Below are 18,461 nucleotides of genomic sequence, written 5' to 3'. Positions count from 1 at the left end.
TCATTACTTTTTAGAAGAAATATACAGCCATAAAAATAGTGATCAGATTTCTAGGGAGTCAGACAGCATACAAGTATAATAAATCATAATCACATCAAGATGCTGGGCTATCCTCTGCATAAGGAAAACTTAAAATGTCTGGAACTTTTTAGTTATGTGATGGAGTAAGGGGGTAGACTATTCCTGGTCTGGGATTAGAAATTTATAAAATCAAGATTGGAAGAATGTATTTCGGCTTCCTTTTCTGCCGTAATATTCAAACTCATCAAATAAAATTCATTGACAAAATCAAATTATATTTCAGGTCAAAGACAGTACATAAAATGCATGGTGATACCCTACTAGTTTAGCCTTAATAGGAATTTCAGCACATTGGCAGAGGATAATTCTCACCAGTGGCTGCTAGTCCTGATAATTATCCTTTGTAAAGTGAATTTTATATATAAATTAAAAACACAATGCACACCTGCCTAGCTGATTCAGAAAGATTTACATTAAAACCCCTTTCTCTTATTTCAGTTAAAAAAGAAGAAGAGCCTGATCTCTCTATGGCAAGCATGGGTAAGTTCAATACTAAAGAAAAAATATAGATAAAGTATGCATAATGGTGCCAGCCAGAAATGACCTGAATGATCAATAAAAAATATCTTCTTTATTCAGCCTTAGCGGAGCTTGTAGTGAACAAAGCACAAAAATCATAACATTGCTTATCTTTGTCATAACAGACAACAACCTAAGATAGGCAAAATAAATCTTGTTTTATAAGAAGCTATTTATTTTTTATAGTTAATTCCATAATCTGAGAGTAAAAGTCAATGTTAACAAATTTAACTGGACCCTTGATACATTTATAATTTTCTTAGATTAAAATCTTATTTGGCTTCTTGCCGTTTACTTCAAATTCTTTAAGTTCTTAAGAAAGTGGAGATAATCTTGCTGAAGGAATGCAAGATCCATTAAGGGAAGAAAAATGACAAGTCAGTCCTGAAACAAAGGATAGCGTGAGAAAGGAACCCCAAATAACCTCACCTTGGTTCCATTTGCTGTAAGATGGGACAGGGGAGAACTTGTGACTAATAGTATTCCTGTAATACTATCTTGGTCTATTTCAAAGGCTTGAAATTCCCTGGGACTGAAGTAATTCAGCTGATGGTTTTATATCAAAATGCAGTTTTTCTGCAGCCCGAGTTTAAGGGACTATGAGCCTCTTAGTTAATTTAATCAAAATGTTCTAAAGAATGTTCTCTGGGAGCTCTCAATTTTTATATGAAAAGAATCATCCAAGGGGAAGACAACATTTAGTTTCCATTGAAGTCCACACACACATAAACACACAAACATACACACTTCCCTACAATATAAAGTTCTTCTGGAATGTAAAACAAACCTCTTCCATTTTCTTGGCTATTTGCTTACAATATCAGACGACTAGCCATAATTTCATTTTGATGTGACTTCATCGAAGGCAGGGTCCTTCAAAATGTAGGGAAAGAAGATGTTGAGCTTATCAAGAAATAACGCTACACTGTCATTTTAGAATGTTTGTGACATTGTGGAACTTTTGAGTGAACATAGTAGACTTTCGCTCTCTCTCTCTCTCTGTCTCTCTCTCACACACACACATGCACGCACGCACGCATGCACAAACAAACACACAACAATGGCATTGAAGAAAAGGTTGTATTTTTTTTTCAGGCCACCCAGAAATATTTCCCTTGGTCCTCACTGAAAAAACCCAGGAAATTTTTAATTGCTCTGCTGATGTAGAGGTAACAGCAGAAAATCCTTACAAGCTTCTTAAAAAGGAAGATATTATTAACGATATGAAGACAAGAGCTGCAATTTCTGACTTCCACCCTTTCAAAAAAGTTATACTAGTAAGTTACCCTTCAAGGCATGTTGTATGTGCAATTCTCTGTTGGAAACCTGATGTACTTGACTATATCAATTATCCTAGATTGCATTGGGTTGGGCTTTTTGAGCTCCTTGGATTTGGTGCTGGTTAAAAAAAAAACTACACATATTGCAGAAGAGGGTATCTTATATCTGTTATGCATGTGATAAATGTAAATTAAAAAGCCAAAAAAGCTGGACTGTTAAATGATGGATAATAATTGACATAGGGTCAATATATAAATTCAATCTCTCGCGCTCTTTTCTGAGTTCTATTTGCAGGTTAGTATTTTTTCTAATTGCAAAAACCCACTTATCTGTATTTACGTAGGATTATCCTGGTGAAGAACTCCTGCTAGTCTTTGACAGAGAATTAAAATATGGACAAATCTTTTATCTGGTTGCAACCGAAGAAGCCAAGGAAAACATTTTAAATGTAAGAGATTGCTCAGTTATTTGGTATGTGCATCATAGAGGGTCAAAATAGTGTTCTGAATAGAGAATAATATAATTGTGTCACCATACTGTCTTTACCTTTATTTTTTTTTAAAATCAATTAATTAAATATGAACATCCTTACTATTTTCCTCTCCATAGCCACCAGAGCCAGAGGAAGAAGAAGAAGTTAAAGAAGGCGTGCCTGAAGAAATTTATAAACCCCCTGTGCGAAAACCTTGGGTTTCACTTGGAAGTGAAAAGGAAATTGAAGAAGAATCAGTCAGGGAATCAACAAGGAGAGTGAGAAGACTAATTTTATTCAGCAAAATCTAAGGGAGTAACCTTGTAATGCTCTGTTAGGGGTAGATTTCAGATAACAGTGGTACCTTGGTACTCCACTGCTTTGAAACTCATCAAATTTGCTACTTCAATACATTTTGACATGAACATTTTGTCTCAGTAACACAAGCTATAACTTGTCAGTGTTGGCTGCCATGTGACTCACAACATTATTCCTTATGGGAAGAATTTGGTAATCATTATTCCACTACTCCCAGAATCAATTAATGATGAGTACCGAGGTACGACTGTATTTATGAAAAAGTTTAATGAGCCTCTTAGAAATCTCAACACGTTGGTTCCATAACAAGCAAACCTTGAGGAAACTAGGGGAAAAGTCTATATACCTTTTTATCTATATTTATGTATTCCATTTTCTTTCTTTCTTTCTTTCTTTCTTTCTTTCTTTCTTTCTTTCTTTCTTTCTTTCTTTCTTTCTTCCTTCCTTCCTTCCTTCCTTCCTTCCTTCCTTCCTTCTCTCTATTCCTTCTTTCTTTCTCTCTTTCTCTCTCTCTTTCTCTTTCTTTTTTGATAATTTTGTACAGTATTTAGGTAAATATGGATTACTGTGCATGCCATTTTTGGGGTAGTTGTTTAATCAAAAATCACAAAATTCATTTGTGTTTCTTTGCATGCTAATTTAGGAATATAAATTAACTTCTGAATATACATGCATAGACTTGCTGTTAATTGTATAGTGCATAACATAGGAAACAATGTGCAATATATTATTGTAGTTAGAGTTTACCTCAGAAAAAATTATAAGAGTATCCTTATGTATGGTTAGTATTAAAATAATTTTAAAATACAGATAGCAAGTATTTCTTCTGTTACAAGGAGTATGTTGTCCTATATCAGTGGTGGCGAACCTATGGCACGCGTGCCAGAGGCGGCACTCGGAGCCCTCTCTGTTGGCACGCGCACCACCGCTGCCAGCAGCAGGTCCATCAGGCCACCACCACCACCTGGAGCAGGAGCCCCGGCCAGCACAAAGGAGGTGAAGCGGCCGACTAGCAAGCTCGAGTAGAGGTGGTAGAGCAGAAGTCACCAACCATTGTCGATTGGTTGACTGGAAGAAAAGGGAGGGGGAAGCATTTTACATATATGCATGCGCACAGGGTCGCGAATACACACGTGCTGCAAATGGGGAGGGGCTAGTGCCTGCATGATACGAGCCCTGCCCCATTCTTGCATGGTGCAGCACCCTGCGGCACAGCGGTGGCCATTTTTGCACCTTGCAGCACAGTGGCCCATTTTTGCATCCCCAGTTTTTATGTGCCAGAGGCGGCTCTCAGAGGCGCCTCCCCCCCCCAAGGGCGCCACAATGCTGATGCGGCCTTGGCACTTTGCTATAAATAAGTGGGTTTGGGGTTGCAGTTTGGGCACTCGGTCTCTAAAAGGTTTGTCATCACTGTCCTATATGATTAGAAAGTTCAGTTGTTCTCCCCATGGGAGATAAGAAAAAAAATCAATACGATTCTTTTTAAAATTCCCATCAAATAATACTAACTTCCTGATCATATGGACCTATTATGAAGATGACCTCTTATGTCTTTTGTGCTATCCTATCAATGCAGCATTTTAAATATAATACCAGGTTAAAAGGAAGCACAAAAAAGCCAAACTGTATAGCTGTCAGATCCTGACACCTAGGACTGACACTGGTCCAAAGCAATCCTTTCATTAAGAAATATTTTTATTGGACTTTCAGATAAAATATATGATTTCTCGGCCACACAAAGAATTTGGGATTCGGGTTAGGTTCCAAAACAGAAATGCAACCCTTGACAAATATGCATATGTGGAGTGTATGCCCTATCAAGACAAGAACTTCACCATTCGGCAGCTAGAGAAACATATTGGCATTCAAGTAGTTCCAGAAGAAAAAAACACCGGAACTCAGACAAAATGGTATAACACTCATAATTTAATTTTTGTTTTAAAAAGGGAAGAAAAACTGTGTCCGGTTTTTTGGGGAGGGGATTTTTTTGGGGGGGGGAGAGAGAATAACAACTTCTACTTTCTTTGACCTTGAAAGAATATAGGTGAGAGATTTCAGATATACTAATTTCATCTGTATTCTGTCTTTTGCCTTTGATAGAATTCAAAACAATATACATGGAGTTCTGGTGGCTGTCCATTCAGTGGTTACTGATCAGACTCAGATTTACTTAAATTCAGTAAGATTGCTGTATTATGTGAGTTCATGGTCTGGCCTCATGCCCAGAAAATAGACCGTGAGTCTGCAGCTGGGGATTATGGAAATTGAAATCTAACCAATCAGGGAAATATCAGACCAATGGATTTTATTGGATAAGCCATATGGCTTCCATACGCATTTAGCACTAAAACAAAAACCTTGCTTTAAAAATCATACATCATCTTAAACATAGCACCTACAAATGAACCCACACCTGATTGTGCTTCAAAAAAATGGCTCCCATATTTCTCTGTTTTTTTCAGTTATAGTCACCTATGTTTCCTCAGCTCTACAGCATCAGCCAATACTGTGGAATGGTTGCCAAAATTCTGTGGAATTAGTAAATGCTATAGGACAAACATCACTTAAATTATGACATCTAGCCTCTAGCGTTGGGAAGACCTTTTTCTCCCATTCCCCATTTTTTAAACAATGGAATTCATGTGCTTTAGGACCTATCCCAAAAATGCAACGACACAATATTACCCGAGAGAATTTTCAGAACATGAAAAAGAGGTTTACTTGTCATCAGAAGAGCTGAAAAACTTTATCATATCTGTGGCTTTACGGTTAGTATCATGCTCTACTAATGTAATGTGCTGAGATACAGGCAATAATATGCAAACAAACAACACCCTCCCCCCAACACACACACACCAATCCATGTTCTACACTGCTTTAGTGACAGATGTAACTTTTCAGAATTAATTCCCTAACTTTGTACCTGATTTGAGCAGTGTCACTTTAGTGCAATGGTTCTCAACCTTTCTAATGCCACGACCCCATAATACAGTTCCTCATGTTGTGGTGACCCCCAACCATTTATACATCATCGGGTGCCAGGGGCATGGCCAAAGAAAAGGGGGAAAAATGGCGGACAGCCTTGTTTGGCAACCCCCGTGAAATGGTCGTTCGACCCCAAATGGGGTCCCGACCCACAGGTTGAGAACCACTGCTTTAGTATGATTTGCAGTTATTAAACAGATGAGGCATCCCTGATATCCTTTGAAAGAAAAAAAAAGGATCTCTACATGGCTCAGCCAATAAGCTGGATGAGATGAACTCTGCTTATAGCAAGCATTGATTGATTTGGACCTATTAGTACTGACCATTTACTGGTGAAGTAATTGGAAGGGAGACGTCACATGGGGACACACCTTGACCAGCTGCGGGCAATAACACCAGCAGTCCAAAAGAGGGCATTTGCAAGGGACCCACATGGCTGGCAGAATGGCCCTACTCTGTAAATTTTCATCAGAACCCATTGATGCCTAATGTAGATAATCCCTTAAGTATTTTAATATCTCCCTCCCTCCCTCCCTCCCTCCCTCCCTCCCTCCCTCTCTCTCTCTCTCTCTCATTTTCCTCTGCTACAGAGTTGAAGTAGCACTGCAACAAAATGAAATAATGAATGTTTTTTTCGATGACTGGAAAGCTCTTGCAGAAGAGGAAAGTGGTTTTGCAGGTAAATCTGATGTCACCATGAAGGAATATCAGTCCTTTACAGATCTGCATTATCTCAAGGACAGAACTGTTAGCTGCATCTGCTGGCACCCGACCATTTATGGTAAGGTTTACAAAAATTGGTTCACCTTTACAATAATTGTGCTAGGTATCTGGAGGTCTTTAAAAGGCAGCAGCTCTTGTATTTCCTCTATTTTGTCCTCTCTGAAAAAAAAACAAGCAGGAAGTACAGCAAAAAAGGCATTTGAAATGTTTGGCAGATAATTTTTAATACTGTGGAATTGGAATCATCATCCTAACTAGTGGGGAGTGTTGGCTGAGTGTGTACACCTCTTCTAAAACATTTGATAAATACTGAAAGCAGTTATTGTGTAAAATCTGCAGATAGCTTTTTCTAAAAGAGTGGAAAACTTTAAACTTGGGATGATAAGCAAAAACAACACTATTTTTGTTTTTCTAAAAAAAAAAATCAGAAAAAGAGAGAAAAAAGAGAGTAAGATGGATGCATCTTAACCTTCCCAAAAGTTAGTGCCTATGACTGAAAAGTTTAACACTGCACACCAAGGGTGTCATCATATCCCCAAGCCTATCAGCCTTGACTGCTGAAGAATTGAAAAAAAATGAGAAGTGAAATGAAGGGACGGGAAGGATAGTGGAAATGCAACCTTACATAAAGATTTCTCTTTTCTGCTGTACTGAAGAAATAAATATTTTGTCTTCATTCAGGGATAATTGCCGTGGCAGTGACCGAGAGGCTCACTTATGAGGAACGAGTAGCCCAGTCTGGGAAACTGCTCTTATGGAAAGCCCCAATTCTGTTCTGGAGTTTTGCTGACCCGATTCACCCTCAGGTATTCTCTGTTTTTGACGACTCGACTATTTCTGGACATTGGTTAACCAACAAAGACACAATGACTTTAGTTTGTGAAAATGGTGTTCAAAATTGATGGATCTCTCCCTCCTTCCTAATGTTATTTCTAGCTAATGCTGGAGTGCCCTGAAGATATTTATTGCTTTGAGTTTTCTCCAAGTGATCCCAACATCATTGTTGGAGGCTGTCTGAATGGACAGGTGAGCAACTGGATTTGCACACTTCATCTCTCTCTCTCTCTCTCTCTCTCTCTCTCTCTCTCTCTCTCTCTCTGTCTCTTCTTTAAAGTGAGCATTGAACTATATGTTTGTATGCATCATGTATCTTTTTTGCATTGTTACACCCCTCCCCATTTTTTTCTAATAATGTTTAAAGGCACTTTAAAAAGATTGAGAGAATCTGGGGCTGCAGATGACCAATCCTGCTATCAAAGTTCCAAAGCACATGGTCTAGATCAGGGGTCTGCAAACTTGGCCCTTTTATGACTTGTGGACTTCAACTCCCAGAATTCCTTAGCCAGGCATGCTGGCTGAGGAATTCTGGGAGTTGAAGTCCACAAGTCATAAGAGGGCCAAGTTTGAAGACCCCTGGTCTAGATAATAGAATTGTGAATGTCACTATTGTATTTCCACATCTGAAGTTCAATCTGCTACTTTTCAACTTTTATAACTTCTACTTTTCTGAAATTGAAACAAAAAAAAATCCTTCATTTCTATACCTAAAAATATAATCCTAGCATTGTAATTTCTCACAGAGTCAGGAAAGGCTTTTCTTAATCTCACTAGAATTTGGGAGATTTAATAGTCCCAACACAATTGGAAGGGACACATTCATCATGGGAGGAATACAGATAGTCCTCGCTTTTCGACCATAATTGAGCCCAAAAGATTTGTTGCTAAGTGAGACATTTGTTATGTGAATTTTGTCCTGTTTTACAACCTTTTTTGCCACAATTGTTAAGTGAATCACTGCAGTTGCTAAGTTAGTAGCATGATTGTGAAGTGAATCTGGTTTTCCCCATTGATTCTGGTTGTCAGAAAGTCATAAAAGGTGATCCCATGACCCCAGGACACTGCAGCTGTCATAAATATGAACCAGTTGCCAAGCATCTGAATTTTGATCATGTGACCATGGGGATGCTGCAATGGCCATAAGTGTGAAAAACGGTCATGTCGCTTTTTTTCATTGTAACTTCAAATGGTCACTAAATGAACTATTGTAAGTAGAGGACTACCTGTAATAGGTAGAAGAGACATGTTTTGAACACCTCTGCTGTACTAGATTTGTCAGATCTGTTATTCTGCTCCAATGCCAGGTTGTGTTGTGGGACATTTCAGAATATGAAGAAAGGTTAAAAAGTGCAAAGTCAGGCACTGCTGCTGGCACAGCAGTTAATATGGTGAGTATTGCACACTTATTCTTCTTACATACTGTCAATTGCCTAATGATTTTTTATTTAAGACTGATAGGTCTGGGATCTGGCCCTTCTGCCCATGGATATTATGTGTCCCGTAGCACATTTACTTGAAAAAAATCTACCTATAAGGTTAGAATAAGTCAACAAATATAAATACTAGAATCCCTGCTTTTAAGACAACTGGGGAAAAGAGGGGAAATTCTGTCCGTACATTAGCAATGCAATCCTGGTATCCTCTAAACTCTGTTGAGTTAAATGGAGTTGTATCATTTGGGTAGCATAAGAATAAAATGAAATGAAATGAATGGCACATACTCCTAGATAACTAAATACCTCTATGTCACGGGTGTCAAACTCGCTGCGTCACGTGACATGTTGTGACATATCGTGACTTTTTTTGCATTGCCGGAGCTGGGGTGGACGCGGCCTCCATATGATGCAACTGGCCCGTGGGCCGGTAGTTTGACACCCCTGCTCTATGTGAATAAGCTTGCAAGAGTCTTGGATTTGTGGGTCTCCTACACCTCCTCCAATAGAGCTATGTAGAGATTTGAAATTTTCACTTGCTCTTTTAAACAAACGTAAGTTCCATATTAGATCCAAAATTGGCTGAAAGCTTTGTTTCGACTGTGGTTTCAGAATGAGCCAAAAAAATCAAGAGTCGGTTTAATGGTACTGTTGTTTAAACAAATCTCAGTTTGACACAATAGAAAACTGTGGTTTATTTAAAACTGAATGTTTCAAACCTTATGGCTCTTGGACAGGAGAGGAAAGTGAAAAGGAAAATCTGCTTTGTATAGCTGTTTGTATAGCTGTTATAAGAAATATACATGTTACATATATACAGTAGTGGCCAAAATTGTGGAAACCTTTTGGGAAAAGTGTATTTTTGAGTTTTGATGGCTAATAACACCACTTTTTTGGAGTAGTACCATAAAATTATATATCAATGGAAATATAATTTAATCAAGAATGTAATGCAATAAAGTTTGTTCTATTATCTGCACTGTATTCTATGAAAAGTTATAGCCAAATAACCAGAAAAAGGAAGCACAACTTGCTTAGGTTGATTTCAGGTAGCTTTCCTTCATCTGATTGTAGCCAATGAGCATGAGTGTTTAGAGAGCCAATCAGGTGTCATCTTGTTTTGGCAATGAACCAATCAGATCACAGTAGGATTCAGTTATTGATGTCATGTATTGAAGCTGAGAGGAGGACATTTGTCAGTGTGTTATGTGATTGCTATCAAGTTGGTTGGTTTTTTTTGTGTTTTTTGTGTTCTTTCATTTAGTGAGCTTGTAAAATGTAATAAAAGTAAAGTAATGGTGCAAAGAGTTGACTGGTTGCCCAGAAAGCGATGTAAAATAGTATTATTACATGAACAAGGCTACAGTTATAAAGAAATTAAAAGAAAAATTGGTGGAAACTTAACCAAAGGTGGCATTTCTACTGTACACTTTTCCCAAAAGGTTTCCACAATTTTGGCCACTACTGTACATGATACAAGAAATGATGACTTTGGGCCTACCACAAACCAATATATTTTCCTTATTTCCTCCCATTGTTGATGGCATATACACCATCAATTTCCGTGAATTTTAGAGGATCCTTATACTTTAAAGAAAGGATTTATTTATTTGTTTCTTTATTAAACTTACATGTCACCCATCTCGTGTATAGGCTTAGTTTTGGTTTTTAAAAGAGTGATAGCTGGTTTCTTTTTAAGTATTAACAGGTCATGTTCAATTTTAGCCCAGTTTCATGCTGGAACAACAAATGGGGAAGGAGCCACACTTGGTGAGGTACTGTGCAGTTTCATCTATAGAATACGGCCATAAATCTATAATAACTGACATACACTGGTTGCCAGATTTTTTTGAGGTAAGATTCAAATATTACTCTTTCCTCTTGGGCCACTAAAGGGGAAAAAAATCCAGACACCACCAGACTTTTTCGCTCTTCTTACTTCAAGAGATGGTTGTTGTGAAAGCAAAATAAGAGAAGATCCAGCTATGTGCTGTTTTGAGGAAGTATTGGATATAAATGTAGTCTATATAATAGGGTTTGCAAATCATGGGTATGACCCCCTCTGGGGTATCAGGAGCAACTTGGAAGGGCTAGTTGCAAACCCTGTTGGACTTGTGCAGGAAAAGGACCATCAAAACCTGGTTTTCATTTGTTTTAAGAGAAGATTATGCAACGGTACATTCACAGATCAAGGCAGTGTTTGCTTATTTTTCTTTAATTTTATGGTGTGGTATTTGCACAAAGTCACTTATTAGTATGGTGGTCCCAGAGAATTCCTAGATTGCAGTACTGGGTCAGAGAAACCTAACTTCCACAAACTGTCATGGAAGCTCTCTTTGTATCTTCAAAGTCATCCCTACAAACAGCTTCCATAGGTTTTGAGATCAACTAGAGGACATAGTGTTCTCTCTGCCTCTTCAGATTCTTGAAACAAAAGTTGGGCTAACAAATAAATACTTAAAATACAGTCTCTGTGTCTCAATTTGCAATAAATAACAAACCCAGCATTATTTATTCTTGTAGAATTTAAGAGCTGATTCTCAAGAATATTTCTTCCACATGGTGTGGAAGAAATTTACATATGTATAATTTCAGAAAAATATTGTAAAACATTCAGAAGATTTTCATTTGTGCCCAACTACAGTGCTCATTAAGTAATGTACAGTATGTTCACTTTTTATTTTCTCAACTGGGAATTGATGTTACTTTTATTGCACTTTCTACTCTACTAAAGTAAAAATCAAGTACAGGGTATCAATGAACCAAGAGCAATTGGCTGTAACAAATTAGCAAACCTCTTACAAAACTGTTGTTTCTAAATGTAGTAAATAAACATGAACGCTTCTAGAATATCTGCGTAAGGAATTCTGCTTTCTTTTAATTGGAAACATCAAGGAACCTTGAATAAATCTGGGAGAATGTAATTCCTGGCCAAAAAAAAAAAAAAAAAACAATCTCCACATTTGACCACTGCCTTCTCCAACTTCTGAGTTTGCCCATCCTGGAACATTTGTCTCTTTGTGTTGTTGTTGTTGTTATTATTCCTGTTTCTAATGTGAAATGGCATTTTGCTTGATCTTTCTTAGGTGAACAGAATGGGTACTGTTTTTGAAAACAGAGCTGGAGTTTGTGTGCAGTTTATGACCTGTTCACCAGACTGGTAACATTCAAAAACTTATTATATCAAGATGCAGTTATATATCTGTGTGTTCCCTCCTCCTATTAGTTCTTATGTGCCCAAATTAGCAAAAATATTCTAGATTCTTATATGATTGTTTCCAGTAATTCAGTCACGGAGGTTGATTTAAATATATCTTCAAACCAGGATTGCAATTTATTGAATCATGATGTCAAAACTGGCAGGATATAAATAATCTTCATTATTTCTTTTCTTGTTCTTTTCATATTTTCCCCAGTCCATTACCATTCTTTTGTTAAGCAGGTACTGATTCCAATTCAAATACAAATAGAACCAGTGACCATCTTGATGTTCTGAATTGCCATTTGAACAGTTCTAAGAATTGTCCCTTGAGAAGTTCAGCTGTACAGAAAAAGAGATCAGCCAGTGTACGGTGGTTCAAAAAAAACCCCCAGGATACTGACTGAGCAAATGTGATAAAGTCCTACTCCTTTTTTACATGGGTCGTATAAAAAGAGAGCAGAGGATCTATCATCTAGTCATGGTGTCATGACTTTTTTGATTCTTCGCTGCAGACATCCTAGTTATGGAACATTGTTTCTTCTTTTAGAGAACAATTATTGGTTTTTAGGGGGCAGAAACACTTACACCCAAGAGCCTCCTTGCAGCTGAGTTTAGAATGTTGTGTAACTTTGAGTCTTATAGAGCCAATGTTCAAAAGACTTGTTTAAACCATTGAACCCAACCCCTATTCTGGGTAACTGAAGCACCTATGACAGTGTTTCCCAAAGTTGACAATTTTAAGGCATGAGGACTTCAACTCCCAGAATTCCACAGCCTTAAAATTGTCAAGTTTGAGAAACACTGACCTATGACAGACAATTGTTCAGGCTCTATTCAAATACAGTAGGAGAATCTCCCCCTTGGGATCTGATTTTCAGCTTCTGTTACTGCCTGAAAGTGTTTTGTTTTCTAAACATTTGAGCAGGGTATTTTTTAAAAAATCCTAAAAATGGAGATCTAATGATTGGGTAGTGCTTCACCCTTCTGTATCAAAATGGCTGCCTAAGTGAAGAAACTTTCAAGGCTGGTTTACTCTCCTTGTTCCACTTTCCAAAATTATGTCTGCTCCAAGTTGATGGCAGTTCATATGTCACTGATGGTAAGTCACCAGGGACCTGATAGCCTTTGGGGTTCTAGGTCCTGCTTAGAACCACAGAAGCAGCAGCAGCCCCAGTGTCAGAGGTCAGCCTGATCATTAGCTGCTGAAGGCCAGGACCTCAGAAGGACCCATTCATAGTTCTGATGCACTGCTGCCATTGAGCCTGTCGTAGCCACTATCTATGGCTGTCACTTGCTGCTACTGATATCTCTTGCCATAGTAGTTGCTCGCTTCACTTACCCATTCTGACAAATGTTCCTGGAAGCAGTCAAAGCACTGCTGAAAGCACACAAAGCAGTGCTCAGTCTGGCCACCCTATTCATATGCTGGTCATTTGATACCAATGTTGCCTTAAGCATTAAATGTTGAAGGAACTACCAGGATGGCTACATGGCACATGAAGCGGCTGAGGATGAGCACAGCTTCTTTTCAGAAATGCCACTACTGTACTGCCCTCTTAAATAGTGCTACTAGACGTGATTGTATAATGTGAGGAGGAAATGAATTATTGGTGGTTCTAGGTCTTGAGACAACAGCATAGTTTTTCCCCTCCTGTATCTACCTCATCTGGATACTGATTAGATATACTGTAGCAGAAACTACTCAAATACTTAGTTTAGATACAGAATCTGCAGTTTTCCAGTTATATTGTTATTCCCATCTATCTAGCACAATATATGTTTGGGATCTCCGAGTTTACAGGCCTACCGTACAAACTTCAGCTGAGAAGAAAAAGGAAGAGGGCATTATTAATGTTCCACCTGATGTTCCCACTACCTTTAAACACCTAGACCTTGCCTGGAAACCTCTCATTAAGGTATAGCAGAGATCTACAGAAAACTTTAAAGGATGACTAAGATGGAGGGAAGATGCATCATTTCAACCTAATTTTTAGTCCTTTCTTCTCCCCTCTCCATCTCCTCTCCTCTCAAGTTGAAATTTGTTTCATATAGGAGTATCTTGAAACATTGCTACAATGGAAGATCATGTGTGACCTCCATATGCCAGAAAACTGGAAGCTCAATTTTACTTCCTCAAAGGCATTGAGAAAGAAAAGACAATACAAGTTTTGTCTTTAAAAAAATGGAAATTGCCAGATGGTGTGGATAAATGTTTATAAAACAATTAAAGAGTCTTATATAATTGTTTTATAAAACCTGAGGATAACAGGTCCCCCAGATAACTGTTGTCAATTTAAATCTAGAACCAAATTGGAATAAAACTTAATGGAAAAAGTTCAACCTCCCCCAAATGTTCACCATGCCTATCACCAGAAATTTAACCTAATAGAGATATGAAGACAGTTTAATTTAATTGTCAATTTAAAATATGCAAAAGGACACATTTCCCATCTACTCCACATGGCACTAGACTAGATTATTCTTCAATATCTCAGTTGATGGGTATTTTGTTTGAGAAATGCAATATTGGTGCAATTTTAAATTGTGATTATCCTACAGCAAAAGGGGAGGGGAAATTACAATTAGTAGAAGTGGCATTTTAGCCCTCCTTTTTTGGAAGACATCAGGGCAATTCCACATTGCAGCCTTAAGCTACTTCTGTCCCATGTTTGTGCCAGCTGGATTCTAAGCCTGTCCTGCTTGGGACATTGTGGTGGTGATATCCTCAGGCACAAAAGATCAAGACCACATAATAAGTACTAGTTAAACTGATTTATTGCTCATGCCTGTGCACAAGAATCTAAGTCAACAAATGGCCAACAATAAATTGGTGCTAAATAAGAGTTAACGGAATTCGAGAGGGGTTGGCCTCTTAGTTGCCCTGATACTGTACCTTCCGCCAGGAAAGCAATTAGAAAAATAAATGTTGTTTTTAAAATTAAATTATCAACATGCCAACGGGTATACATCCAGTGATCAGGTTTAAAATAAACATTTTTCAAATTGCTCCCTAATCTTTACTACAGTTAAAATGGTAAGAATGTCATTCTAGTATTGCAGTTATAACATTTACCTAATATAAAGGGAGCTATGAATTAAAAAAAATATATTTGGGGTTAGGTTTCTTTCATTTCTATTATTTTTTCTCTGAGGTATTTCTCCATTTCTTTTTTAAATCAGTTCACTGATGATGAAGTTAAAACCAATCTACCAGGATAAAGTTAATCATTAGAAAATCTTGTACCATGTTTATCGAGCTCCTTAAATAATGTTTTAAGAAGATTAGATAACAAGTTTTGTGTGTTGGTATTGCAAGAGAGTTCTTGCAATGCCCATTCATGACTCTCTTTTGATTTCAAGTTTTACCTATGTTAAAGCTTTATTTGTTTTGTTTAATATAAGTTCATGTCTTGCTTTCCAAGCCAATAATATTTTATATGAGTTATATAATACATATATATTTATGATGACCTTTTACTAATGTGAAATGTGTTTTTTAAAAAATTAACAGTACTGTAATCGTTAAATGCAATATGCCCAAAATAGCTTTATCTTAAGAGGAAATAGCCAAATTTTATTAAAAGAAAAAATAATTAAACTGATACTGATTTTAGAAGATTTAATAGCATCAAATTCTTCTGAGTTTGTCTTTTCATATTGTTTTAAAAATGGAAACAAATCAAGTAGTCAGACGCTAATTACAGCATCAATTAATAGTGTGTCTATGATTATTATGAATTAGGATTAGGAACCATAAATTATCTTAGAAAAATATTGATTGATTTGTATCTATATTTGCAACCCAAACACTGTGTTTTTAAGTAGCATAAATAGGTTTCTGGCATTGTTTTTCAATGAACATATCTCAATTTTTTTCCATTATGTATCTTGTTAAATGCCTTTTCTAAAATCCTAAAACAGATCAATCTGCCCAAGGCAGATACAAGTGCTGAATATAGTCCAATAAGATTTAGCTTCAGAGAAGAGCACCATCATACCAAAATTCAAGGTAAACAATTTTTATGTTTTGGGGAAGTATATCAACAATTAGCATCATTTAAAACTGTGTGGCAGAGAGAATAGCAAAAGAGAAAAATCTTACCCAAATGATCAATATGGGTTCCTAATAGAGACATCTGCTGCAACATGACAGAGGTGCAAAAGATGCAGAGCTTGTGTTGCATCAATGTAATTCCATATTGATCAATTGACCCCTTGATTCCCTCTGTGGATGCTTCCATTTCCTAATAAATAATCTGAGTAGTTTTTGTACATTTGTAAGGTATGATGGAATGTGTACCTACAGAAGAAGTTGGGAAGACTTTTGGCATGATAGAACTTTCTCAGATAGAGGCCCAGATTAAGAGACTGCACAGTCCTAAGCTGGATGGGGGAGTAGGGAATTGGTCCAGAGTAGCCATACCCTAGCATCTCTCAAGGTATATCTAGTAAATTAAATGCTTATAGCTTGAGTTTGGCAAGATTCTGTCCACTAGGTCTAAGCAAATAAAGGACTGAACTCAATTGGATCTTGATTATGAACTTTGGTTTCATTGAACTTATAGCTAGTAGATAATATTAAGTGCCGATATAATTTATATTCCTAGAGTTTTATACCTAATGGTTAATTACTGTACCACACCCAGAGTCATTAATTGTATGCTGCCCAGAGTCACATACCCCAGAGATAGGTAGCTGTATAAATCTGATAAATAAATAAATAAATGAAGATCATGAAGTTTCTCCATTTCTGTTCTCTGTGAGGCCAGGAACCTGTGAGGTTCCCTAGAGCATTCAGTTAGTAAGCACTCAGAGCTATTTATGTAGTACAATAAGAAAGTTGACTAGTTTCCCATTCACCGCTGTCATTTTTAAAACATCTCTCCCCCCCCCCCCCGTCATCTAGCCTGCTTGGACTAATGAGAAAAATAATTGATCTTATTCCAATTATTTTTAGACAAAACGGCCCTCTCAAGCAAGCAAAGCAAAGAGGCTGTAGAAAAAATTCCATATGTGGAGATTCAGGGCACAACAATGAAACCTCTTAAGCTGCTAGAACATATAAACACCAGTTTTTTTGTTGGAACTGAAGTAAGTTTTTCTTTGGGACGCAACTATTGTTTACCTTCAGAAAGATGGGAGAACTGGAGAATGCTGGACAGAATGCCGGTAGTTGTAAGCTGATCAATGAATTCCCATTACGCAGCAGCATCATTAGAAAAATGAGTTATTGTGAATCTATTTACACTGGCCCATATATGGGTTTGATTACCATTGCTAGAATTCAGCATGGCGTTAGATTCTGTTTGGCTGGGGTTTTTTTTCTATAAACAGAAGAGTTGTGTTTTTTTAGCCTGAATAAAAGTAATTGCTGCCATTGTAATGCTACTGGAAAATCTAAGGCAGGTGATGTTGTTACTGAGCTTATAAAACAACTCCCCTTTAGGACATGCATTTTATTGAGAGAACATCAACAAATACACTAATTAGCAAAGAAAGCAAGAGGAAAAAATGATGAACTTTGGACTTTTCTGGTTAGGTTGTACAACTGGAAATTTGTGAAATGGTTTTTATAAGTAGTCACTAAGAATCAGCTTGCAGTCACACTGGATCACATCTTTCACATGAAAAACACTGGGGCAAGAGGAATATTGTTTTAGATCAATCAAATCTGTCAAGACAGATATGGGATTATTTGTAGCAGGTATGGTCTCTGTCTCTCTTTTTCTCTCTCTCTCTTTCTTTCTCTTTCTCTTTCTGAAATACCTTTGCTATTTTTTGACACTTGGCCTCTCTGGGATGTTCGCATAGGAAACTTAATTTTAGTCTACCTTACTTAGACTATTGTAATTAATTTACTACTAATTTAGTAGACTAGATTAGATTGTTGGGATTCCATCAGTGGGTTTTCTGCATGAAAATAGAGACTAACCATCCTCGTATCCATTGTGTGTAAGGATAAGAAATGTACAAAACATTTTGTGAGTGTTCAGGCTTAAAAGCCTTTATTCCTGAGCATCAGGTATGTTCATATTCTCTGAAATGATACAACTTTTGTTGTAAGTGGGATCTACATTTTCATTATCACAATGCAGAGAATTAATAAAGAAGAATGTTGTCTATTTTCAGGGCTTTTTTGTCATAGAATGTGCAGAACAGAGTTCTGGCACCTTTTTTGGATGGTACCTTGTAGGGTATGACATGTGTGAGTTCTGGCATCTTTTGTTTTTACAAAAAAAGCACTCTCTATTTTTTAAAAAAATGTAAGAGTAAGACAGTCCTCTCTTCTTTTAAAGCTATCCCTTCCGTGAAGTCTTTCACTAATTTCTAGTTATAAATCTCACTGTGTCATCCCCTGCATATGTTCTCCACAGAACACAGTGTGATTGACTTCCATATGAACATAAAAAAAAAATCATACAGTACTGTAAATATAACTAAAATGGATTATTATCCTGTATTTTTTTTCTCATGCTGCTTTAAAACCCATTTAAACAAATAATAGCAAAATTCACTATTCTGAAAAATATGATGTTTCAGAAATATAATGGAGCACATTAAATAGTTGGCGAGGATGTATCCACGATGAAAAGAGCTTTTTGTCAGATTT

The 18,461-nt window shown here is 37.1% G+C and overlaps 1 protein-coding gene across 2 annotated transcripts in view; it reads left to right on the top strand.

Moving 5' to 3' along the window:
- The window catches only part of DNAI3 (dynein axonemal intermediate chain 3), a 41,485-nt gene that overhangs the window by 14,540 nt on the left and 8,484 nt on the right, over positions 1 to 18,461 (top strand). For both annotated transcript variants that reach the window (XR_005553914.1, XM_039321019.1), the window contains exons 3-17: positions 520 to 561; positions 1,696 to 1,877; positions 2,225 to 2,329; positions 2,491 to 2,631; positions 4,382 to 4,581; positions 5,323 to 5,439; positions 6,247 to 6,437; positions 7,061 to 7,185; positions 7,316 to 7,405; positions 8,521 to 8,604; positions 10,375 to 10,503; positions 11,736 to 11,809; positions 13,620 to 13,767; positions 15,773 to 15,860; positions 16,809 to 16,942. Coding sequence is in view for 1 of the 2 variants with exons in the window: in XM_039321019.1 (XP_039176953.1) it covers positions 520 to 561; positions 1,696 to 1,877; positions 2,225 to 2,329; positions 2,491 to 2,631; positions 4,382 to 4,581; positions 5,323 to 5,439; positions 6,247 to 6,437; positions 7,061 to 7,185; positions 7,316 to 7,405; positions 8,521 to 8,604; positions 10,375 to 10,503; positions 11,736 to 11,809; positions 13,620 to 13,767; positions 15,773 to 15,860; positions 16,809 to 16,942 (1,850 nt within the window). In the remaining variant the exon portion in view is untranslated. The remainder of the gene's footprint in view (positions 1 to 519; positions 562 to 1,695; positions 1,878 to 2,224; positions 2,330 to 2,490; positions 2,632 to 4,381; positions 4,582 to 5,322; positions 5,440 to 6,246; positions 6,438 to 7,060; positions 7,186 to 7,315; positions 7,406 to 8,520; positions 8,605 to 10,374; positions 10,504 to 11,735; positions 11,810 to 13,619; positions 13,768 to 15,772; positions 15,861 to 16,808; positions 16,943 to 18,461) is intronic.

Source organism: Crotalus tigris, unplaced genomic scaffold, assembly GCF_016545835.1.
Source record: "Crotalus tigris isolate CLP2741 ecotype Arizona unplaced genomic scaffold, ASM1654583v1 scf7180000023718.2468807, whole genome shotgun sequence".
Taxonomy (NCBI): Eukaryota; Metazoa; Chordata; class Lepidosauria; order Squamata; family Viperidae; genus Crotalus; species Crotalus tigris.
This window is presented reverse-complemented; position numbering and strand designations above follow the sequence as displayed.